At 33.7% G+C, this 26630-nt stretch overlaps 1 protein-coding gene across 6 annotated transcripts in view; it reads left to right on the forward strand.

Annotated features, from left to right (window-relative positions):
* Positions 1-1482: 1482 nt before the first annotated feature.
* LOC143244476 (TOM1-like protein 2) overlaps positions 1483-26630 on the forward strand; it is a 39263-nt gene continuing 14115 nt past the window's right edge. For 2 of the 6 annotated variants that reach the window (XR_013025104.1, XM_076489209.1), the window contains exons 1-9: positions 1486-2061; positions 5543-5627; positions 6364-6448; positions 7647-7793; positions 8989-9123; positions 20785-20886; positions 21650-21814; positions 21992-22070; positions 22332-22447. Coding sequence is in view for 5 of the 6 variants with exons in the window: in XM_076489209.1 (XP_076345324.1) it covers positions 1998-2061; positions 5543-5627; positions 6364-6448; positions 7647-7793; positions 8989-9123; positions 20785-20886; positions 21650-21814; positions 21992-22070; positions 22332-22447 (978 nt within the window). In the remaining variant the exon portion in view is untranslated. Of the gene's footprint in view, positions 2062-5542; positions 5628-6363; positions 6449-7646; positions 7794-8988; positions 9124-20784; positions 20887-21649; positions 21815-21991; positions 22071-22331; positions 22448-26630 lie in introns of all 6 variants that reach the window. The other 4 variants (XM_076489212.1, XM_076489210.1, XM_076489211.1 and 1 more) reach the window with 4 other exon arrangements.

Raw genomic sequence — 26630 nt, forward strand, 5'->3', positions numbered from 1 at the left:
CACATAAAGATGCTAATTAATTTTGCGTGTCGACCATTGATTATTGATTGTTCTCTAGTTCTATCTTAAACCAAAAAGATCTCTGACAAAGCCATTTAATTCATTATTGATAAGGTGCTATTCAGGTAGAAAATACCAAATAATTTTTTTAGTGCAAAATGCGATGAGCAAACACAGCTACCTAAAAGTTGTTTAATCAGTATATACATTTTGCCAACTTCAACACTGTAAATACGCTTTTTATTTATTTTAATGTGATATTCAGTTTATTTTATATCCATTAGAAAAATTGAAAACCATCCATATCCGCATAAAGTAAGTCAAAGTTTGGTAGAAAAGTAACGAAACAAATACAAATGAATAAGTGAAACAAATGTTGTTGTTGTTTCAATATTAATAAAAGTGTAAGATTTAAAACATGTTGAATACAGACGATAAAGAAATAGTAACTACATAAAATATCAAAGTAAATTTGTCAAAATGTTTATAAAGAGCTTTAATATCGTGTTCTTAAAAACTTAATGAACAAAAATAAAGATTAAATTTATAATAATTACATGAGACAGGGGATATAACATTTTTTTCTGTCAAATATCAAAGTGGCCTGGCATGGCCAAGCGCGTAAGGCGTGCGACTCGTAATTCGAGGGTCGCGGGTTCGTGCCCGCGTTGCGCCAAACATGCTCGCCCTCCCAGCCGTGAGGGCGTTATAATGTTACGGTCAATCCCACTATTCGTTGGTAAAAGAATAGCCCAAGAGTTGGCGGTGGGTGGTGATGACTAGCTGCCTTCCCTCTAGTCTTACACTGCAAAATTAGGGACGGCTAGCACAGATAGCCCTCGTGTAGCTTTGTGCGAAATTCCAAAAACCAAACCAAATATCAAAGTTTTTTCTGAAAGGATTGGTTTGTTTTGAATTTCACTCAAAACTACGCGAGGGCTATCTGCGCTAGCTGTCCCTAATTTTACAATGGAGGGCAGCTAGTCATCATTTATCCACCTCCTTTTCTTGGGCTACTCTTTTACCAACGAATAGTGGGATTGATCGTAACATTATAGCGCCCCCACGACTGAAAGGGTGCGCATCTTTGGTGTGACGACTTGGGTTCGAACCAGCGCCCTTCGGATTAGGAGTCTAGTGCCTTATCTACCTGGTCATGGCGGGCCTTTTGAAAGGAGTAAACCAAGATAAACCAAGAAGCAACAACATATATCTGTTTTAGTGAAGTAAAAACCGAAAGAAGTAAATGATATTTTGTAAAATACTTAAATATTTGACAAACAAATACAAATCTTTGATTTGTTTCTCTTTATCATATTAGTAAATCTATAGTCCTATTGTACTGTGAAAAATCAGTTTTTCTATATGCAATTGTAGGTTATAAAAATATATACACGGTGATTTTAACATCTAGGCACTTTAATTGCTTCTCTTGAGGCCTGGCATGGCCAAGCGCGTAAGGCGTGCGACTCGTAATCCGAGGGTCGCGGGTTCGCGCCCGAGGCGCGCTAAACATGCTCGCCCTCCCAGCCGTGGGGGCGTATAATGTGACGGTCAATCCCACTATTCGATGGTAAAAGAGTAGCCCAAGAGTTGGCGGTGGGTGGTGATGACTAGCTGCCTTCCCTCTAGTCTTACACTGCTAAATTAGGGACGGCTAGCACAGATAGCCCTCGAGTAGCTTTGTGCGAAATTCCAAAAAACAAACAAAACAAGCTTCTCTTGAAAAAAAAATCTGTAGTTGATAGAAGTGTCTAAAATGTTTTTTTAGTCACTAGGTGACAGCAAAAGTCAATCATTCCGACTTCATGACTGATTGGAAGATGTTGTTAAACATTATCTGGTGTTGAGAATAGATTGTTTACTTCCACGAATTAAATGACTTGACGTTTACGCATGAAAGTTTTTAATTTAAGTTTGATAAAAATAAGCTGAAAATATTATTGTGTGAAATTAACTCGTCCCACAAAATTTTTTTACGACTGACTGTAAACAACATGGCAGCAATTTTAGCCCAGTTTGGAGGAAATCCATTTGCCACTCCTGTGGGACAGAAAATTGGTTAGTAATTGTAACGTTTATAAACTTTAACTGAAATTGCCACATAGTAATACGATTAGCCACATTAACAGTACTGTCAGTAATAGACATTCAGAAATTTAGTATAAATTATAATTATAACCTGTCAATTAAACTTTGAGGCTTCTGTGATGAAGAGAAACCCATTTGAAGTAAAAATGTATCTCAGGACAGCTGGTATTGGTATTAACACTTACTAATAAAGCAGAAAACAACATTTTGACTTTGTTAACCTGAAGATGACTGAAGAAGGTCGAAACGTTGTTCTCTGCTTTATTAGTAAGTTTTAATACTCATACCATCCTTCCTGAGATACATTTAAACTCTGAGGCAGGGAAATGCTACAATATTATAATAAAAACGTACAGTCTACTAGTAACGGTATCCGAGTTATTTAACTAATTGTTAGATTGTCATGCTAGATTATGTGAAATACACTAGTCTCAGAGACTTGATATTAATGTTCGATACCACAGTCATATTTGTGTAATACTGATATATGTATGCTAAATAGTGCTAGTAATAGATCTGCAGTTTTTAGTTTAAAAAATATTTGCTCAGCATGAGAAATTTTTGCTTCATGTATGGACTGTAAATGTATATTTGTTAAGCTATAAGTTTTTTAGGAGTCACTTTATCGGTTTTTAAATTATTTTCATGCGTTCCTTTTGCCCTAAACATGTGATTAAAGTCCTCCAATCATTTATAACAAATTAACACCACATAGGGTACAAGAAGGGATTTTGGTCCTTTAAAGCTGCCCTTTTACACTGAACCTTGAGAAAAGTGGAAATTTAAGGTAACCTTCATATTTTAAAGTTGTTGATTTCCTGCTTAAACTCATGTAAAGACCTTCAATTCATTGTGCAGATGATAATTCATTCCACAAGTCAACCATCCTGTTATTATTAAAAATTGTATAAACAGGAATGTAGCATGCCATTTCCAAACTTTAAAACTGTCCCTTTTAACCTATTATCATCCAATTATATTACAAAATATCAAGGCCATTTATCAATGTGACCGTATGGATGATCTTGTAAACTTCAGTAGCACCACCTCTTGCCTTGATTTTCTTAACAGGAAATAAGAACCCTTAATGTTACTTCTTTAGAATCATCCTGGTAGCCATCCTATGAAACTTGTCTGGTGAGCCAGTATATATTCTCACATATAGAGACTAGAACTGCACATGGTATTTCAAGTTAGGCTTAACTAGTAATTTCTATACAGTTAATTCTTTCCTATTTTGTAAAATTCTGTTGGTTTTATTACTAGTAACACAGAATTTCTTCAGTTACTGTTTTTATCCACCACTGTGTCAAGATCCTTTTCTTCAGTCACACAGTTAATTATATTAAACATAGCTCCTTTCCTTGCATTTTCTGTAATTCAGAGTCATTTAATAAGTATTTTTATGACTTACTAATTGATACAAATAAATTTTATAACAATACAGCTATAAACACCCAAGAACCGAATGTTATCAGTAAACTTAACTAATTTACTATTATTCTATTCTCAGCATCATTAATGTGTGGAAAAACATAAGAGATACCATTGGGGTGCACTAGTAACATGGGCATAGTTTAACTGTTAAACTCCATTAATAATAGCAACCTTTTCCTTTCCTTGATTCAGACACCCAGTCCAATTAACTAGTCTTTCTTCAACCCCTACAGATGTTTATTTTATTAGCTAATGTCTTGTGTGTTGTGTTCATTACAAATTGAAGTACACCAATTCCACACACTTGCATCATCCAGAGGAGTAAGATCACTTCCCCCCCAGAAAAAAACAGATTAGTAAGATAAGACATTTTTTGTTCAGTCTGTGTTAGCTTTAATTTTTAATACAATATTTCACTAAATTATATAGTTGTTGTTTTTCTTTATCAGGCACTAATTTTTTCCCTCTTACAGGAGACAAACTATTCTGTAACTATCAGGGTTTTCTAATCCCTTTTGTAATGAAAAGTAAAGGTGACCACTCTACAATACTCAAGTGCCTCACTACTGTCTGTTGGAAACTAACATTTCCTACATTTTTCCTACACATGCAGTAAAATGTGAAATATGGCTGTGTAGATGTCTCTCTTCTCTTCTATAACTTCAGCTGTTGCAACAGTATCTTCATTACTAGTTAGTATATCTAAAGTTGCATCCCTCTCCCTGGTTGGTTCTCTAGTCTTTTGAGATTAGTTTATCTATGTTAACCCTTTTATTTTAAAATATAGTTTAAAAAAGTAATAATGGAACAAGACACATCTTACTCATTGATTGATAGTTTTGTTATTTGTAGGAATTCTTGCAAATTTTATGAACCTAAATGTTTAGCTGTACTATTGTACATGAGCTAACTGTGTACATTTTATCATTCTGTGATGTTTTTCATAGTTACAGAGCCAGTATTGTTTCTCTGGCTTCTTATCGAATAATTCTCATTTCTTCTAATATACTTGATATTATGCTTACAAGTATAGTTTGTGCATAATGAGACTTTGTACTTACATATATTTTATGTTCAGCTCTGGTTACGTGTGATTAGTCCATCATGAAGTGAATTGTGCAGATAACTTGGAATAATAATCAGTGATGTCAAGAAAACCCACTTGTAGAGGAATATATATGTAAAAATGGCTTGTTTGGGTTGATAAAATATTTTACATAGAGGAGCGAACAACGTTTCGACCTTCTTTGGTCATTGTCAGGTTCACAAAGAAAGAAAGAGGTAACTGACTGGAAGCTGACCACATGTTAGTTCTTTGTATTTGGTGTTCAACATGGCTTTTAGTAGTTTTTTCTGTAAATCTATTTCATTCAACAATGTAGAAAAGAACAACTAACCCCTAATTTTGTAAAGGTAAAATTATCAAAAATTTTTAATAAATACACAAACATTATCCAAAATTTACAGAAAAAACTACTAAAAGCCATGTTAAACACGAAATACAAAGAATTAACATGTGGTCAGCTTCCGGTCGGTTTCCTCTTTCTTTCTTTGTGAACCTGATGATGACCAAAGGAGGTTGAAATGTTGTTCGCTCCTCTACGTAAAATATTTTCTTAACCCAAACGAACTTTTTTACATATATAGATAACTTGGAAGTTTTTGGTTTTTTTTTGGAACAAGTTAGTGGATGATAAAGGATTTTTTTACTCATGTTTGGTTGTTTGGCTTTTGTGGGTTAAACAACCATGTATAGTTAGGTTTTTATGCTTGTTTTCCATGGTGTTCTTACCACTGGGATTACTGTTTAAAACCAATTACTGTTTAGATATGTACTAAATATTTTAATATCAACAAAAACAAAAAAAGCTTAATTATTTTACAAGTGATCTGTTTTTAATAACACTTACACAAAATACATTGAGGTCTGATGTTATTTATATGCTATAAATAAAATTTACTTAGTTCTTTTCCATACTTTTGTGTGAATGCCAAGATATTTTCTCTGTTTTAGAGCAAGCCACCGATGCTGCCTTAGCATCAGAGAGTTGGGCTTTAAACATGGAGATATGTGACCTCATCAATGAGACAGATGAGGGGTGAGTTACATGTGTCTTAATACTGTTGATGTGATTGGAAGATGTTATGTTCACTTGTATCACGTTTACATCAAGTGCACGTTATAGACAGTGGTACTGAACAAGTTGAAAAAAGAATGTTTGACCAAATAAGTTTACTTCTGCAAGTTGTCAGTGTTTGTGTGACTCACATCACAGTAAATCTGATAAATTTTCTTTACTGGTTACATATGGCTTTCCAGAAAGGAGTATGAAACATGACCTTGAAAGCACACCTGGTGTGCTGTACGCTACTGCTCATGAGGTCTTTTATTCAATACCAGTCTGGTTGAAGAAGGCCATAGAACCCCCATTTTCTTCAAATAGACAGTTCTAGTTCACTAAAGTTTCCAATCCTACTATGTCTAATTTGTTTAAAGTTCCACTGAACAATAAGCTTGTATTTCATTACATCAGCTGTAAGTTTGTTTGTATTTCATTACACCAACAATAACTTTGTATTTCCTTTTATCAACTATAAGTTTGTTTTGTATTTCCTTACGCCATCAGTAAGTTTGTTTATATTTCATTACACCATCAATAAATATGTTTATATTTCATTATATCAAGAATAAGTGTATTGTTTTCAGCTATACCATCAATACATCTGTTTGTATTTCATTACTAAAGGTGAGTGTGTCTTGTCATAGTTTTCTGTATTGGTTAGAGAATTGAGCTGAAATCTAATAATAAAAGGTATTCCATGTGTTCCTTTTAGACCTAAAGATGCAATCAAAGCTGTTAGAAAAAGATTACAACAGAATGCTGGAAAAAATTATACTGTGGTAATGTACACATTAACGGTGAGTGTTTCACTGACTAATATAGTGTTATGGGTGGCTTATTATTTCCTGGTTATGGTCTGTTTCTCATGTAGGTTTATTTGATGATCCACTTTATGTGTAATTTGTTCAGGTACTGGCATGGCATTTAGAAATGCTCTAAATAACATCATGAACTGTACTGGCAGTGTTTGTTACCGACTTAATTTAGTTTTGTGTCTTTTTTCTGACATTGTAATTGGTTAATGGGACTATCTATTTGCTTAAAATGATGATTTTATTCTAAATTCTTTTTAGGGTGTTGACAAATCATATTATTTTAAAATATTTGATTCACAAATGGCATAATGTTGCTCTATATCCAGTAAATGGCTTTGTAACAAAATGGTCTGTGACAAAACAGAAAAAATCTTTTATTGGTATTTAATGTAGTGAGTTATGTTGTTACATTTGCCCAGATGTGAATTGAAGTCCATATGAAAAACAAACAAAAATGAAAATTACAGAGGCCTCTGTTTTTAACCTAAAAATTGTCAATATGAACTTCAGAGCAAGTTACGTACTCAGAGCAAAGCTGAAAATCAACTTGGTAATGAGAATAGGTAGTTAAATATACTTTCCTTACAGTTCAGCTTATAAAGATTGTAGTGTATTGTTTTATCAGTTTGTTAATTTTACTGTTAACAATATTTTCAGCCATTATCTTAATGTATCATGAAGTTCAGCTAATCTGGGCAATATAGGTTAATTTATGTATCAGCTGACAGTTCAAAGCAGTCTTTATAAAACAAGTTAAATAATAAATAAATAAAATGAAATAAAAAAATAATGACAGTTGATGAACTAAATAGTATAATCAGTACTGTTGAAAATAAGTCAATAAATAAACATTGTATACCTTACTCAGAGAACATTACCTACCCGTCACACCAAACATGATCACCCTTTCAGCTTTGGGACATTATAATGTGTCGGTCAATCCCACTATTCATTGGTAAAAGAGTAGCCTAAGAATTGGAGGTGAGTAATGATGACTAGCTGTCTTCCCTCTGGTCTTACACAGCTTGTCATCATTAAATTTGAAGGTTAATGTAAACCATCAGGTACCAAAGTATATGTTTCTTAAAATTATTGATTGAAACAACCAGTTATTACCAAAATATTGTCATGTAAGCTGGTAGATTATAAAGGAAAATGCCAACAGTAAATTATATCCTAGGTTCTTGAGACTTGTGTCAAAAACTGTGGGAAACGACTTCACCTGCTCGTTACCCAAAAGGACTTTATCATGGACTTAGTGAAGCTGATAGGACCAAAAAATGATCCTCCCACTGTTGTACAAGAGAAGGTACTGAGTCTAATACAGGTGAGTGAACATTCAGCTGACAAGATAGGAGGTCATGCGGTGGAAATAATTAGTTAAGAAAGAAAGAAAATAAATTATATGGGCATTTTTATTGTAACTAGCACTAACTTATCATGGTTCAATAAGTCAGTTGTTCAGTGTCTACTGTTAACTTTAATGTACTGTTGTAAGTCAGTTGTTCAGTGTTTACTGTTAACATTAATGTACTGTAGTAAGTCAGTTGTTCAGTGTTCACTGTTAATTTTAATGTACTGTTGTAAGTCAGTTTTTCTGTATCTAATATACTGTAGTAAGCCAGTTGTTCTGTGTTCACTGGTATTTCAACACACTTTTTATCAATGTGACCATGTTTTTAAATATTGCTCTCAATTCACCACTTGTGAAAATTTTCAGCTAATTTCAGAATATTTATATCATTCTCTAAATATTTCAGGGTTTTTATTCATACTTTCTGGTGTATTAAGTAAATTATTTTTTTTTTGTGTATAAACAAAACCAAACTCTTTTCATGATATTGCATTTTTTTAACACAAGTTTCATTTCCTTTTCTTAACATGGTTTTTATTTCATTTCCATAATATACTTTTCACTTCATTTTTCTCAACATATATTTACTTTCTTTTGTCCCTAACGTAATAACATATCTTTCTTCTTTTTTGTCCCTTATGTATTAACATATCTTTCCTTTATTTTGTCCCTAATGTATTAACATATCTTTCCTTTATTTTGTCCCTAATGTATTAACATATCTTTCCTTTCTTTTGTCCCTAACGTATTAACATATCTTTCCTTTCTTTTGTCCCTAACGTATTAACATATCTTTCCTTTCTTTTGTCCCTAACGTATTAACATATCTTTCTTCTTTTTTGTCCCTTATGTATTAACATATCTTTCCTCTCTTTTGTCCCTAACGTAATAACATATCTTTCCTCTCTTTTGTCCCTAACGTATTAACATATCTTTCTTCTTTTTTGTCCCTTATGTATTAACATATCTTTCCTTTCTTTTGTCCCTAACGTAATAACATATCTTTCCTGTCTTTTGTCCCTTATGTATTAACATATCTTTCCTTTCTTTTGTCCCCAATGTAGTTTCTATTTAATTTACTCAATGTATGTCTTTCTTTCTCTTATTAATGTAGTTTCTATTTCATTTTGTTTTGATTTTAGCTAAAATATTTCAACTCTCTTTGTAGAGCTGGGCAGATGCTTTTCTCAAGAACCCAGAAATGCAAGGAGTTGTTCAGGTTTATCATGATCTCAAACAGAAGGGTATTGAGTTTCCATTGACAGACTTGGACACAGTGGCCCCAATATACACACCACAAAGGGTAAGCCAGTAACCATTTACTTTGATATACAGTGTATGATATATAAAATAAGTTGACATAATTTTAGCAGGCTTCTTAACACACAGGTTATTACAAAAGAGTGTTATATAGTCATCTGGGTTATTACACTAGTGTGTTATATTGTTATTTGTGTTATATAGTTATTTTTGTCATTACATTAGTGTGTTACAAAGTTATTTTGGTTATTACATTAGTGTGTTATAGTTATTTGGGTTATAACACTAGTGTGTTATATAGTTATCTGGGTTATTACACTAGTGTGTTATATAGTTATCTGTCTATTCTAAAGGTGATGTTTAACTGAAGTGTTATGTTGTACCACCAGGTGAGTGACCATGTGGCAACTCTTGTATATTCCTCTTAAATCTTCATCAAATATTTATATTTTTTGCCCTCTGTGCCCTTAAATTCATTTCACCTGTGTAGTAGCTAGTTTGGTTTTCAGAAACTTAAATAAATATTACAGTGGTTAAACAATAAACAGCAGCAGTATGATATTTAGAATTATCATAAAACAATATGGTTAAAAAAGAAGTCCTCATGGAGTTTGTTGGCAATACTACGGTTGAGTTTGAAACAAATTGCTAGGTTGGGTAGAGTCGTATAAAACAAATAGACATTTTAATGTAACTAAATAAATTCTGGGTTTAAAACTAGAAGTATGGTATGTTAAAATTATCATACACTTCTCATTAAGTAACAGATTTGAGAAGTGCACATCAGCACTTTAGTTTTGTATAGTTTATAGAGGTGTATATACAGGGTGTTCAGAAAGTCACTGTGCGCTTGTATATTTATTAACAAACATGTTTCAATATAGAATACAGGAGGTAAATATGAATGACAATTATAAACAATGTTGAAAATGACCCTCATTGGCATCAATACAGGTTTTGATACTTCTGATTTTGTTTCTAAATACTGCTATCAGTTGCTAGCTTGAAATAGACTGAATGAATGCTGTTATTGCTGCTTTCAAGTGATCCAGCGTGCGCGGACAATCTTGATACAATGCAGATTTTGCACTGCTGCTCCTTATAGTCTGGTGGATTAAGATCTGGTGAGCGTGGGGTCCACACATCTTTGGAAATAATGCAGTCTCCAAAACATTCCTTTAATTACTGCATAGATCTGTGAGATGTGTGGGCAGTAGCATCATCCTGTTGAAACCATGAGTAATTGATTTCATCACTTGTCATATGACCGATGAAGATGTAAAGAATCTCCGAACAATAGCGCTCACTGTTTATTGTGTTCATAAAGAAAAGAAGGCCAACAATTCGACATCTGGAAATTTGAACCCACACACCAACCTTGAAATCATCTAGGGGTGTTTCGTGCAAACTGTGAGGATTATCGGATGACCACAATCTTGAATTTTGTGAATTAACGTAACCTAAGAGATGGAACCATGCTTTGTTGGTGAAAAAGGTCACATCCAACACATTAGCTGTATTCTTTTTGATAAATCGGTTAAACCATCTGCAATAGCGTATTCGTTTTTCATTATTAGTTGCTTCCAGTTCATGTACCACCATTATTTTGTATGGGAAGAGCTTTAATTTCTTTCTGATGGCCTTATGAGCAGTTCCAAGACCAATATGCTGCTGAGCTAACTTTCGTGATGATTTTGATGGACTCTGCATCACACTGTCAGAAATATCCAACAGTTTCTCCTCCAATAGCTTTGCTGGCCTTCCACAGCGTTTGGCATCATCCACTGATCCTGTTTCCTGAAACTTATCGACAATGTTACGAACTCCATTGTGATGTGGAACAGGTGTATCTGAGAATTTTTCAGCTAATTGCTATTGCACCACATCTGTGTATCTACCACCTTCTCGGAATATGTGTTTGACGAGCCATACACGTTCTTCAGTTGTTAAAACCATATTGGGATCAAAATCTGAAATATAATAAAATATGATTACAAAACTGCACAATGACTTTCCGAACACCCTGTATATATCATCCATATTTTTATGGTGAGAGAGAGAGAAATGTACAAATAAAATGATGTATTAATAAGTCACATTTTACAGTGAGAATAGGCTACTGTTTCAAACTTCCGTCACGAATGCTGTCTACATAATTAGTACCTTTACAATTGTTGCGTAATATCTTGTTGAACATTGGAACAGTATTAACATCTTAACCTTACTAGTATTAATTCAACTTTAGAGTTTTGTTACAACCAGGTAGCTCTCTTGTGGCTCACCAGAAAGTTTGAGGTCTTATAATGTTAAACTTTAGGTTTTCGTACCAGTGATGGATAGAGTATAGAGTATTGTAGAGTTTTGTGATTAATAACTAACTGAAACACTCAATTTATACAAATTTGTTTTTCCACAGCACTTAAAAATGTCTTCATATGTTTTATCTTCTATATTTTTATTTGTTGTGTTCCATGCTTTTAATAGTAATTATTGTAATAATTAGCTTACATTCATTGTTGTTAATAAGTACACTGGTTACTGTTAGGATTAGAGTAAATTTAAAGTTCAATTACTGTCATTGTTTTCTGGAAATTAACAGTTTTATTATTCTAGGAAGTTTCAAAAGTTAATGTTTCATCAGCATTCCTTTGCTTAAACAGCCTAGAATAAATCATTATTCATCAGTTTTATTCCTTCTAATAAACCTTCAGGAAATAATGAGTATTATTTTAAAAAAATTTATTGGTTACTAACTGGAATAACTTAATTATCAAAATGATGTTTCACCAGTTTTTGCAAAAACTGAATGATGCCAAGTGAACACTAGTGAAATGTTGTTAACTCTGATTTATGGTTTTTGATTATTCCAGTTTTTAATCTAAATAAAATTATTAATTTAATAGACTGAAATGCTCCTATCTGTTATTAATAATGAGTGCTATTATTGTAAGCAAGACTAGAAAGAGAGGAAATAATCAGTGTTATTATTCTAAGTAATACTAGCTGGGCTTCCACTAGAAAAATAATTGTCTTAGCCACTGTGGCTAAACAAAGTAATTTTCTTTTAGCCACAGTGACAGTTGTTTAGCCACAATTTTAGGTTGCCAAAAACTGTGTGGTGCGTAACTTTTAATATGTATCAATTCCATCCAGTAAAAAAATAGTTGTAATTATGTGAAAATCTACAAAGACAGTAAGTTTTGTACCATTTTTTTATTCTCCAGCAATCTTCCCTGCACAAAACAAACAAAATAACAAAATAAACATGATAAAGAGGAAAATAAAGAAATACATTTCTCAGAATAACACAGAAACAAAAAAATGACTTAAAACTAGAATACAGTAGCATGACTAGTAAGTAGATAAATCCAATGGCAGCTCTTCAGCCAAATCATTCTTAACAGAAGATGTGGTTGAAGTTGATACCTGAGGTTCTGAAGCACATTTCTTCAACAGATAATGGTACTCACGTCTGTCTTTGTGAGTGACCCGGTATCTGAATGCAGAGTCAAAGGTAAAATTATCTTAAGGTTTGGACACTATGAATAAGTTCAGTAACATTTCTGTCTTGGCCACAGACAGGCTGCTCCTGGCATCTGTTTTGATGCTATTGTATCTGCTGATTCCCCGCTCACAGTCAACAGATGTAACTGGAATTATTAATCCAATTGCAGCAAGTTGAGACAGATTTGGAAAAGTTTTACGGGTCTGGTGGATGTAATCCTCGTAGAAGCTCTTCATGTTTCTGTTTTTGTGAGCATCCTGTTCCATTATGTTCCTTAGTAGCAGCCATTCAGTCAGTGCCTCATCCTCATTGACGAAAGAAGTGCTGGATGAATTTTTTCAGATCATCCTCATCAGATACTGCTCTGCTGTGACATGGGCTAAATATTTAAAACAATGACATGATGTTAGTGTCTGGGAATGCTATTTGTAGTCTTGTGACCATCTCTTCAACAAATGACTCAGCAGCTGATCTGTACTTTTCACGTTGTTTATCAATATCTTTGATGTCATGGCCTCCGTAAGAAGTGTAACCACTGGCATCAGGAGCTTGTGGGAGTTCCTTCAGTGCAGTGTGTGTGTAAGAACCAGGGATGTGTACCAGTAACTGAATTAACAGAATTGACCCATCAATAATTGTTTTAGCCTGATCTTAAGATAAATCAGCTTTCTGTAGAGATCTTGACAAAAGTCCAAGAATGCCAACAGCATCAGCCAAAAAATGTGTCATCATGACAAAGCTGTAACATGACATTTGCTGGACTAGACCATGTAGCAAGGTTCAGCCTGGAGTACCATGTTCCATTGCTACGACCTGCAGGCAGCTTATCACAGATGTAATACAGTTGACTAGTGCTTGGACCACCAATTAAAGTAATAAATAAAGATATTTGGAAGAGTTGGCTAGCTATTTAATTTTAGATAGATATTTTCAAAATGTTTCACTTTTAGAAAATTGTCAAATTGCCTTTTGTTTTAAGGAAATACTGTAGAAAACAGAAAGTATCTTTTTAATACTAGAATGAAGAATATTCTTACATTGAATACTTGTAGTAAAAGGAGGGAATGAAACTTCACAGTTAGTATGGCTTCCTTTGCTTGTACAAGTAATGTGGCCATCTGTGCCTGAATGCCACCTTTACACCCCACATACACATTCACAGCAGCAGTTGACATGTCCTTCTTCAAAACTTGTGATGCTACTGCACTGTGATGATCTTCTGACTGTGCATGCTTCACCAAGTCATCTTTTTTAGGCTTAGTAGCAGTTTTCCCAGTGGTAGCATAAATATTTGTCTTGTTGTTGTCCCTGCATAATTTGCAATGAAATGAATTTTGTTGGAAAACATGTTCCAGCCAAGGAAACTGTGAAAACCAAGTGTCTTTAACAACTCTGTGAAAATTGCGGGTATATATTTTTTTCACACTGACAGTCTGATCACTGCTGCAAGCTTCAGTTTCTTCAGAGCTGTCTTTTCTTTTGGAAGTGGATTTCCCACCATCAGTTGATGTTGTTGCTTTGACCTTCTTTTGAAAAAAACGTGATATATCTAACTGTTTAGACGTCTTTTTATCTGATCTAGGAGTTGTCATGATCTCAATTCAAACACATGTCAAACGAAACTTGGGATTTCCACTTTAATATAGACCATATGTTGGTTTGGTGAAAGTCAGGTTTTCTTTGATTACTGTGATTACTGTTTGTGTACCACGGGCAGAATCAAACCTGTAGCATAAGAAATGAAAATAAAAGAAATCATTAGCACAGCTGAGTACTAATTTTTTTTAAAATTTAATTTGTTAGTTGTCATATCCCCAAAATCATAAAAATACATATATAAAGAAAATATAGATTACAGTCAGTAGTAGTTTTTAAAGACGTTTCTTGTTTCTTCAACTCACTGGGAGGCGCCTCTGGTCATTTTCATCATTAATGGCGTGGATGGCTATAAAAACCAAGAAAGCCGTTAAGACCGAAACTTGAGGAGAATAAATAAAGGAAAACCATCCTAGTCCGAAAAATTATTATCTTTCGCCACTGTGGCGAAACCAACACTAGATTTTTTAACCACAGGCTGTTTCTTTTCACCAATGGCGATGTGGCTAATGGCTAGTGGAAGCCTAGACTATATAGAGGAAATAATTAGTGTTATTATACTAAGTAATACTAGAACGAGGAAATAATCAGTGTTATTATTGTAAGTAAGATTAGAGAGAGAAAATAATCAGTGTTATTATTGTAAGTAAGACGAGAGAGAGAAAATAATCAGTGTTATTATTGTAAGTAAACTAGAGAGAGGAAATAATTAGTGTTATTATTGTAAGCTCAGAAAGAGGAAATAATCAGTATTATTATTGTAAGTAAGACTTGAGAGAGGAAATAATCAGTGTTATTATTGTAAGCTCAGAGAGAGGAAATAATCAGTGCCTAGACTATATAGAGGAAATAATTAGTGTTATTATTCTAAGTAATACTAGATCGAGGAAATAGTGTTATTATTATAAGCTCACAGAGAGGAAATAATTGGTATTATTATTTTAAGTAAGACTAGATAGAGGAAATAATCAGTGTTATTATTGTAAGTAAGCCCAGAGAGAAGAAATTGTCAGTGTTATTGTAGAATCACGAAATTTCTTTTTCATGTTGAAGGCATATAAGGTATTCAGTAATCATAGTTATTGTTGCTGATGGTTTGTAATTTGTTTTGTTTTCAACATTTTGTGTGAAATAATAAAGTGGTTTATCAGTGAAATTGTTTTTTTTAAGCTCTTCAATGTTCTGAACTTTCAGTTTACTTCCTCTTGGATCTAAACCATCCACCTGCATGTTTGCTTTGCGTGATGACCTGTGAAGGGGAGGAGAGGATCTTGGTGGTTGAGGGGTCCAACTCCAACACACCACTTTGGTCTTGAATTCAAGGTTGGTCTTGGGGTTGCCCCCCTAAGATTAGCTAGTTTATTTGGGCCAGGGTCAACTGAGTGCCAGCATAGGATGTCATCAGTTGGTGTAGTGGACATTATGTCTGATTGTAGTATTTAGGTATAGTGTTCACGAAATCCTGCATCCCTGTAGTGAATCCCCTTGTAGGGTTTCATGGTGGGTGGGGTCAGTGGGCACCAAAATATTCTTTCCTTTTTTTTTATTCAGAAGGGTTCAGAAGGGCTTGCTGGCTCTCCTAAATTGTTAAAAAAATTACGGTCTTGAGACATTTTAGTGGAAACAGCTTCATCACAACATTCCAAACTCCTCTTGAAATCAAAGGCCATTGGGGATATACCCATTGAGCTTACTCCTCATTCTACTTTGAATTCTTCCAGAGGAGTTATAGTGGAGAGAGATTTAAAGACCATTCCAGAGTCAGAGATCCTGGCAGGTTTCACCAGCTAAGGTGTTACAACCATGCACTGAATTTTTACTCATAGAGACTGGATTATGGAGCCGACAAATGTTCTAATATTAACATTTACAACATCATGTCCTCTTACCACACTTTTGGGGTTGTGCCTTATATTTCTAACCCTGTTAGATTTTTCATTTTCAATTATTTGGTCACTCGAAAACATCTTGCCGTGGTTCCTTGACATGTGCCCGTTGTGCTGGTAAAGACGATGCTTTTGAATGCCAACTAAAACTGCATTGTAATAATTGTACTTGTCTACATCCTTTCTATTCTACTTCTTGCCCTAAATGGGTAGAAGAGAAAGAAGTACAACGTCTCAAGACAGTTTATAACATTACTTATCCAGAGGCTCGGAAATTACTATTCCCAATTCCATCTCGGACTTATGCTGCTGTAATTCATTCCACTACTACATTAGGAGTCCAGACAGACCTTTCTGTGCCTCCTACAGAATCCTTAACAGTGCATCTTAATCTCATACTCTCCAAAATCAACAAAGTTAATGAATCAGTATCTCTTTCTATCTCTGTCCCTACCACATCTTCCATTTATTGCCCAACTTTGCCTTGTTCAAGCCCAGATGAAAACCCATGGGGTTTTTCTCTCTTGACACCCCAAAAATTAAACAAACCATTCATTCATGTCCTCAATCACTGGAATGTATGTCTTCAAACTCCGACCTGCCTTCTCAATCCAGAACAATCTGGAGTGATGACCCACATTCAGTAAAGAAAAAAGTGCAGTCGCAGGCAGAAGGTCTCCTTGCCATTAACTTCTCCAAAATAAATAAAAATGGCCATGCTAATCCAATGGAACTGTTGAGGTTTTCAATCAAATGTGAATGACATCAAGGATTTGATTCATTTTTATCAACCCAAATGCCTTTCTTTACAGGAAACATTTTTAAAACCTACTAACACAGTTACAATTCAACAATACTCCTTATACCGAAATGACAGGTCATGTGTAGGTCCTTGTCATTGAATACGCCCTTGGAGGATGTAGCCATCCAAATTTCCTTGGGTCATACCATCACTGTTTGCTCTCTGTATCTTACCAGAAGAAAAAATTATCATCCATCAGAACTTGATGTCCTCATTGAGCAACTTTCAACCCCCATTTTAATCTTGGGGGATCTTAATGGGCATAATCCCCTTTGGGGTGGTTCTAGTATTGATGTGAGGGGTTGTGCTGTAGAACATATGCTCTGGAATCACATTCTGTCTCCCTTCAATGCTAGCTTTTCTACTTATTTTCATGCACCCAGTCAGTCATTTACTGCTATAGATCTTTCCACCTGCTTTCCTTCACTTTTCACTTGCTTTCCTTGGGAGGTTGACATCAATCCACGGGGTAGTGATCATTTTCCTATCACATTAAGAGAGATTGGCCATGGTCAGTGCCACTCATCCTGTGTGCCTCAGTGGAAGTTGTACTTGGCCAACTGTCCCTCTTTCACTTATCTCTCAGAACTTGATCCTGCCACCTTATGTAAATCATCGATAGATGATTGTGTAGCAGCAGTAACTAACTGTATTGTTCAAGCAGCTGCTCAGTGCATCCTCAAAACCTCAACATCTTTCCTAAGGCATCCCTGCCCTTGGTGGAATTCTGCTTGTTCTATAATATGGAAAGCTCAGAAACATGCTTGGAATAAATTTTGCAGATATCCCACACTTTCAAACTGCATTGCATTTCAGCAAACCCATGCACAGGCTTGATGAGTTAGACATCAAAGCCAGAAGGAATCTTGGATTAAATACACCTCCAGCATTTCTTCAACCACCAGTTCAAAAGTCATATGGGACAAGATCTGGAAGGTGAGTGGAGGGTATACTTCTGTCCCCCCTATCTATCTTAATATTCAATGGCCATGAAGTTGCTGATGCTCAGAGCATTGTCAATACTTTTGATGAATGTTTCTCTCATGTATCTAGCTCTTCAAATTCATCCCCTTTCTTCTTAGCTATTAAAACATGAGTTGAACATCTGCCTGTTTTCTTTTTGACTGATCATCCCTATGACTACAATCGCCCTTTTACACTGGTGGAACTCAAACTTGTGCTACATTGGTCTGGCAATACATCAGTTGGATCTGATGATGTACATTATGAGATGCTACACCACCTTTCTCATGGCTGTCTTTAACTGGATATGGCAGGAGAATGTCTTTCCTTATGCTTGCCGCCAAGCTGTTGTACTCCTTATTCTTAAACCTGGGAAGGATCCAAAGATTCCTTCAAATTACCATCCCATTGCTTTGACGAGTTGCCTCAGTAAAACCTTAGAGAGAATGATTAATGCTCATCTTGTTTGGTTCCTGGAATCAAACAACCTTCTCTCACCCACTCAGTGTGCATTCCAAAGACAATGCTTCATGATAGACCACTTAATTCGCTTTGAAACTTCAATCTGATGAGCCTTTTAGAAGCAACATCTTGTTTCTTTTTTTTTTATTTAGAGAAAGCTTATGATACGACATGGAGATGAGGCATCTTCTGAGACCTTGACTCATACAGATTGTATGGCAATTTGCCACTTTTTATTAAGTAGTTTTTAATGAACCATCGATTCCAGGCCCATGTGGGCTCAACACTTCCCCTTTTTTTCTCACAGGAACTTGGAGTTCCTCAGGGCTGTGTTCTGAGTGTCACACTTTTCATTATAAAAATTAATGCCATCAGTGAACAGCTACCCCCTACAGTTGCAAATGGTCTTTTTGTTGATGACTTTCACATCTCATGTCAGTCATCAAACATGAGGATTATTGAGCGGCAGCTACAAACTGTAATCAGTCATACACTTAAGTGGACCACAGCAACTGGTTTTCTCTCCCTAAAACTGTTTGTGTACATTTCTGCCACCAAAGGGGTATTCATTCAGATTCAGAACTTTGTATCGATGATAATGTACTTCCTGTTGTCTCTGGTTTATGGTTCTGCCAGGACCTCAGCACTGAAAATGCTGGATCCTATCCACCATCAGGAACTTCGGCTTTGCACTGGGGCCTTTCGTACTTCTCCAGTCCAAAGTTTGTATGTGGAGTCCCACGAACCCCCTCTGTACATTTGCTGTTTGCAACTGTCTCTTATGTATGCTTCCAAACTTTGCTCTGTACCACAGCATCCTAGTTGGGGTTGTGTTTTTCATCCTATGTGGGCCACACTTTTTTATAATAGAAAATCTGCCATTGCTTATTTTAGCCTTCGTATTCAGGCACAATCAGAAAAATTGGATATATCTTTGAATAGCATAGCAGTATCAACAGATTGGCCTCTTCCACCATGGCTAATTACTATCCTCAACTGTGACCTATCTTTGAATTATCTGAGGAAGGCTGGTACTCCTTATTGGAAATATTGCTCTTTATTTGCTGAACATCTTTCAAACAATCCATCTATTCCCATATATACTGATGGTTAAAAATTAGGTGACTCTGTAGGCTCTACCATGTTTTGTTACAGTTTGGTTGTAGCACAAAAAATTGCCTCTACAGTTTCTGTGTTCACTGCTGAATTGTATGCCATTTCTCTTGCCCTGAATCATATTGAAGCTATGCATTATACAAATTTTATGATCTATACTGATTCACTCAGCTGTTTATTGGCCCTGACATCATTCCATGTTAGTTACCATTCTATTCATATCAATACCCAAAAGAAACTGGTCTATCTTTCTCTTTCATCTATCTTTGTCCAGTTTTGTTGGATACCAGGTCATATTGGTATTCATGGGAATGAGCTAGCTAACAGAGCGGCAAAGTCCATCTGCTCTGGCTCTATCACCACTGTACCTCTTCCATACATGGAGTATGGTCCAGTTATCAAAACCTGACTGTACACCAGTTGACAGTCAACCCTGAGTGAGCAGCGAAATAATAAGTTTTTTTCAAATAAAGCCTTCTGTAGCTCTTTGGCCATCTTGTTTCTGTAAAGATTGAAGGGAAGAAGTTGTATTGGCTAGGCTACACATTGGTCACAGCTTTTTAACTCAACACTTCCTTTTATCTGGTACTGATGCACTAATGTGTGGTCTGTGTGGCACTCAGGTCACAATCTTACATGTTTTATTATCATGCCGTCATTACGACCAAGAATGACGATGCCATTTTAAACATATTTTCAAGGTAGGTTTGCCCTTGACATTAGCCAATGTCATAGGTAATACTGGCCGCCTCACTCATGTTTTTACATTTTTAAGAGTCATTGGTCTTTTTAACTTAAGGTTTTTATTGGACTATACACTGTTTTAACATGATTTCTTTTACACATTTTAATTTTATTTTGACCTGAACCCAGGATTGGAAAGGCCAACTTTAGGTGACTGACAGCAAAAAGTTTGAACTTAATGCTTCAGTCTTCCTGGTGGGTCTTAATTTTATGTAATTTTACCTTAATTTCCATATACCATTGTGGTATACTACATCTTGTTTGGCACAGATAGCTTAGTAGCTTTGTACCAATAAACATGAAATACCTATCGACCTAAACTCCTCAAAGAAAATCACACTTGTCATAATACCATTGTTACAAATAACAGTTGTCTTTATTTTGTAAATGTATACCACCATTTCTCAGTCTAGTTTACAGTTATTTCTTTTATGATTAGGGTTAGGTATTTTACTGATATTTTACCCTAATGTCTCTTAAAATTCAGGTAAAATGTTTTGAAGTTTCATTGAATATTTCTTTTAAGTGTAGACTTAATCTTTTACCCCAGTCAATATTGTCTGTCATGTTTAAAACTGTATTCTTCAAAGACTTTTCACATAGTTTTTCTTGATTGTTATTATTTAATAGAGTGTTCCACTTCATCAGTCTGAACACCACCAACCTCAAAGTGAAGTAAAAGAACCACCACATCTCACAGATCCTCCTCCTCAAGAACCACCTGTTCATCAGGTAGTTTCATGGCTAACTCTCTCCCTACAATGTCTGTTTAGCTTTAGCTTTGGATGTTTTTTAGTATTTTATCATATTGGTATGGTAATATTTTTAAAGATTTTTATCTGTATTGCCTTTTATCCTCATAAAAGTTTGGTTTCCCTAAACATGACTGGTCTTGGTGACAAGAACTGGAAGTACCTGGTAGTGTCCCCTAAATGATCTCAATAAAATATATGCAACCTCTTTATATATAAGGTTTTGTGTATGTGTTTTATTGATTTCTCTTCTCATATTAAACACAACAAAAGAATGGCCTTCAGGGTAAATTGTTCACTTAGTAGTGGGAAGGAGCTGATAAAGAACTTGAAACATTGTCCAAAACATTCTCTTCCAAACTACATAGAAGGTGGGATAAGTGGGTAAGAAACTATTCAATGTGCCAACTCACTGCTTTCTACAAACCTTCTTATATTTCTCTACCAAAAGCCATACAGAACCCATTGATAGCAACCTTCAGTCAAGCTGAGTTGATAATATTTGATGTAGCTCACAGTTAGTGTTTAGGTTGCTGGATAAACATAATAAGGTGGTATCTTTTGTCACACAATCTTGAAGACCTTATAAATGTTAGGTTTAATTGGATAACCCAAAACTATGTTTTACAGCAGAAAAAAGTTAGAGTTAGTTTATAATGACTGAATTTAATCCATAAGTTTAAGACTTGCAACATTCTGACATAAAAAACTTGTAAATCATTCTTTTTTCTATCCGTACACAGATGAATCCAATCCAGAGTTTAAGTTCCGTGAGTTTATCCTCTGAACAGCTGGCCAAGCTTCGGAGTGAGCTGGACGTGGTCGAAGGAAACATGAAAGTGTTTGGAGAAATGTTGACAGAAATGACCCCAGAGAAGGGCTGTACTAGTGACTGGGAACTTTTGCAGGTGAAAGAAGTTATGACTTATATTATTGTGGTTGTCTGTGCGATGAAATGTGTTTAAATCATAGTGAACCAGTGTATAGAGTTTCATTTGTCAGTTCTCTTGATGACAACCACATACTTATGCCTTATTTTTACAGTAAGTAAGATATTATTACTCTGTTTTCTCTTGTACTAACAGGAACTGCAGCAGACATGTCGAGCTATGCAGAGTCGTGTCGTGGAGCTGGTAGATCGAGTGGGTAATGAAGAAGTAACAAGTGAGAAATATGCCAAAGAATCATCTTCCCTTCTTGTTTGCTCATATTTGATTCATTTTAGTGTTAATTGTTTCGACATTTTTTAGTAAGTTGCAAGAAAAACTCATTTAGCTGTTTTTGTTTAAAAGTATCTTAAAACCACATAAAATATTAGTCTTTATGACACGAGAAACACATGATTTTAATTTTTTCTGAATCACTGCATTGATTCAGTGCTGATAAAAGTGAAATAGTTTACAGAAACCATTTATTGTTCTACAGGTGAACTCCTGAGAATTAACGATGAGCTGAACAATTTATTTCTTCGGTACGAACGTTTTGAAAAGAAAAAAACAACAGTTGGTCAAAACCAACCCATACAGACCCAGTCAAAACAGGTTTGTTCAGAAAAACTGCCAAATCAAATTTTGATGTTGTTTAATCATTATTTTAATAACACAGACAGTTCCACATTGTCATTTTTTGTATGTTTAATCATTATTTTAATAACAGACAGTTCATACATTGTCATTTCTTGTATGTTTAATCATTATTTTAATAACACAGACAGTTCATACATTGTCATTTCTTGTATGTTTAATCATTATTTCAATAACACAGACAGTTCTACATTGTCATTTTTTGTATGTTTAATCATTATTTTAATAACACAGACAGTTCATACATTGTCATTTCTTGTATGTTTAATCATTATTTTAATAACACAGACAGTTCATACATTGTCATTTCTTGTATGTTTAATCATTATTTTAATAACACAGACAGTTCTACATTGTCATTTCTTGTATGTTTAATCATTATTTCAATAACACAGACAGTTCATACATTGTCATTTCTTGTATGTTTAATCATTATTTTAATAACACAGACAATTCATACATTATCATTTCTTGTATGTTTAATCATTATTTTAATAACACAGACAGTTCATACATTGTCATTTCTTGTATGTTTAATCATTATTTTAATAACACACACAGTTCATGCATTGTCATTTCTTGTATGTTTAATCATTATCTTAATAACACAGACAGTTCTACATTGTCATTTCTTGTATGTTTAATCATTATTTCAATAACACAGACAATTCATACATTGTCATTTCTTGTATGTTTAATCATTATTTTAATAACACAGACAATTCATACATTGTCATTTCTTGTATGTTTAATCATTATTTTAATAACACAGACAGTTCCACATTGTTATTTCTTGTATGTTTAATCATTTTAATAACACAGACAGTTCATACATTGTCATTTCTTGTATGTTTAATCATTATTTTAATAACACAGACAGTTCATACATTGTCATTTCTTGTATGTTTAATCATTATTTTAATAACACAGACAGTTCTACATTGTCATTTCTTGTATGTTTAATCATTTTAATAACACAGACAGTTCATACATTGTCATTTCTTGTATGTTTAATCATTTTAATAACACAGACAGTTCATACATTGTCATTTCTTGTATGTTTAATCATTATTTTAATAACACAGACAGTTCATACATTGTCATTTCTTGTATGTTTAATCATTATTTTAATAACACAGACAGTTCATACATTGTCATTTCTTGTATGTTTAATCATTATTTTAATAACACAGACAGTTCATACATTGTCATTTCTTGTATGTTTAATCATTATTTTAATAACACAGACAGTTCTACATTGTCATTTCTTGTATGTTTAATCATTTTAATAACACAGACAGTTCATACATTGTCATTTCTTGTATGTTTAATCATTATTTTAATAACACATACAGTTCTACATTGTCATTTCTTGTATGTTTAATCATTTTAATAACACAGACAGTTCATACATTGTCATTTCTTGTATGTTTAATCATTATTTTAATAACACAGACAGTTCTACATTGTCATTTCTTGTATGTTTAATCATTTTAATAACACAGACAGTTCACACATTGTCATTTCTTGTATGTTTAATCATTTTAATAACACAGACAGTTCATACATTGTCATTTCTTGTATGTTTAATCATTATTTTAATAACACAGACGGTTCATACATTGTCATTTCTTGTATGTTTAATCATTTTAATAACACAGACAGTTCATACATTGTCATTTCTTGTATGTTTAATCATTTTAAAACACAGACAGTTCACACATTGTTATTTCTTGTATTTAATTTACAAAGTAATTTAATTGTTCTCTTAATTTTTTATTAGACTGATTCAATTTCAACTTGAGAAAGTTTAGTAGTTTCTATCTCCAACGTTATTAGAATGATACATATCAATCACATGGTATAGAACAGGTCCCCTTAAGCTGAGTTGCTTCACAACTTTTGAATTTGTAGTGAAATAATTCTTGAGCATCTCTTTTAAACTTTCAATTAATTTAATCCATCAGTAGACTGTAACACTTCCTGATGGTTTCAACACTGTGTTTAATGTACCATTATTCAGTATCTGTTCCTTGATTATTGGTTTTAGACATGTTATTAGTACTCTGTATTCTGGTAAACTGCAGCACAGTATTGTACATTACATAAGATTTGCTCAGAGACTTTGTATAGAAGACAAATGCTATTCTCTCAACGTTTCTGTGAACCTGAAACAGTTGTTAGATTAATGTATAATAGCACTTCATATGATATAAACTCTCAGAGATATTATAACACGTTAATAGGACTTTATTTAATGACACACAACAGTTGTTAGACCCTATGTCAATTGCACTTCATCTAAATACTCAAAACAATTATTCAACCTTGTTAACCTTTTTGCTATGGGTCATGGGTCAAAGGCCATGTCATTGTGTTTGTTGACATGCATTCAAAGTTTTATTGAACTATTATTTTATGATTTTATGTCAGTGAGTTTGATGTCAAATTGTAGATTATAATTGAAACTTTAATGTTATACATGAGTTAATTTCAAAATTTAAAAGTAAATATTAAAAGAACACATTTAAATATAGATTTTCTTTTGTCAGATGATATGTTGAATGAAGGACTGGTTCAGATTAGATGTTTGTTATGTAAAAATACTATGTCTAAAGTTTCATATGAATTAGGAACTCAAATTACCAATATTGACAGGTTAGAATATAAAAGAACCTTGTACCTTTTTATTTTGCTAAGATATGGGTTATGCACTGAATCAAACAGAGTGGACCTGTTCACCTCTTTCCATTTTCAGAAACTGTCCCTTATATATATTTACTTCAAAATATGGCATGTGAATAACCAATCAACAGATCTGATTGTCCTTGTTGTGGTTTTCTCACCTATTTTAATCTGTTAAAAGGCTACCACATTCTGTCAAACTAATATTTCAAGGAGGTAGGTTGTGTCTTCAACCTGCAAGAAGTTTGGTGTTTTTTTGAGACCTAAATACAACTTATTTACTCAGGTTGATAAATTATAGTGGGATTCAGTGGTATTGATATAGTAATGTATGATTTTTAGTTTGCATATTCCACATGCAAAATTTGAAAATGCTTAGCAACCGAATTTAAAGATCATAGCTAGAAGAGATAGTTGCTTGTTTTATTTCTTTATTTATTGTTCTATATTTTAAGAAACATAAGTTTAATAATTTATTTCTAAATAGTAATAATCTGTATACATATATGATTTGTAATAATTGAAATGTGACTGAATATTACAAAATAGTAGTCAACTAAAACACAACCAAGAGAGAGAAGACTAAAGGTCAGTTTTATATTACTGGATATTTAACATAAGTACACATGTACCACATCAATGGAAGCTATGTAATATTAGCTTGGCATGACTGGAAGGTCAATATAATAGAAATAATAAATATATATAGTCTTATGAGACTTAAGCTGTTTAGACTAAATGTTTGCATTTTTTTGTAATATGTAGTCATTCTAGCACGAAAAAGCATACTTTATATTTATTTTCTAATTTTTTATGATGTTTATGACGTCAGTCAAATATACACACACTACATAGAGTATAGAAAATAACTAACAAATATAGATCTTGCTGAAAACAAATGTTTGAAATGTATTTGGAAGGTGGTTTTAGTGATTACACGAGTAATATTTGAGAATTTTGAGGGATGAAGAATAGTTTTTAGTTATGATATGAAAATCACTTCTTACTCAGGCTGGTAAAGAAACAGAATCAATATTTTTACAAATAAAGCTTTATTAAAAATGCTTCACTAAAAAATCCGATTTTTTTTGTATAAAAACTTGTAACTTTTACAATTTCTTTGAAGATACACGTACTGCACCAAAAGTTGTAGCATAAATATTTGTCCAAATATGTAGACAAACTTGTGCAAAATGGTCAATTGGACCTCATATAAACACACAAGAAGTATTAAACCATGTATTAATATGACATCGTGTAAACACACAATAATTATTAAACCATGTGTTAATAGGACCTCATGTAAATACACAATAATTATTAAACCATGTATTAATAGGGTCTCACGTAAACACACAATAATTAATCAACTATGTATTAATAGCATCTAATCTAAACACACAACAATTATTAAACCATGTATTAAAAGAACCCCATGTAAACACACAATAATTGT

The sequence above is a fragment of the Tachypleus tridentatus genome, chromosome 2 (genome assembly GCF_004210375.1).
Source record: "Tachypleus tridentatus isolate NWPU-2018 chromosome 2, ASM421037v1, whole genome shotgun sequence".
Classification (NCBI taxonomy): Eukaryota; Metazoa; Arthropoda; class Merostomata; order Xiphosura; family Limulidae; genus Tachypleus; species Tachypleus tridentatus.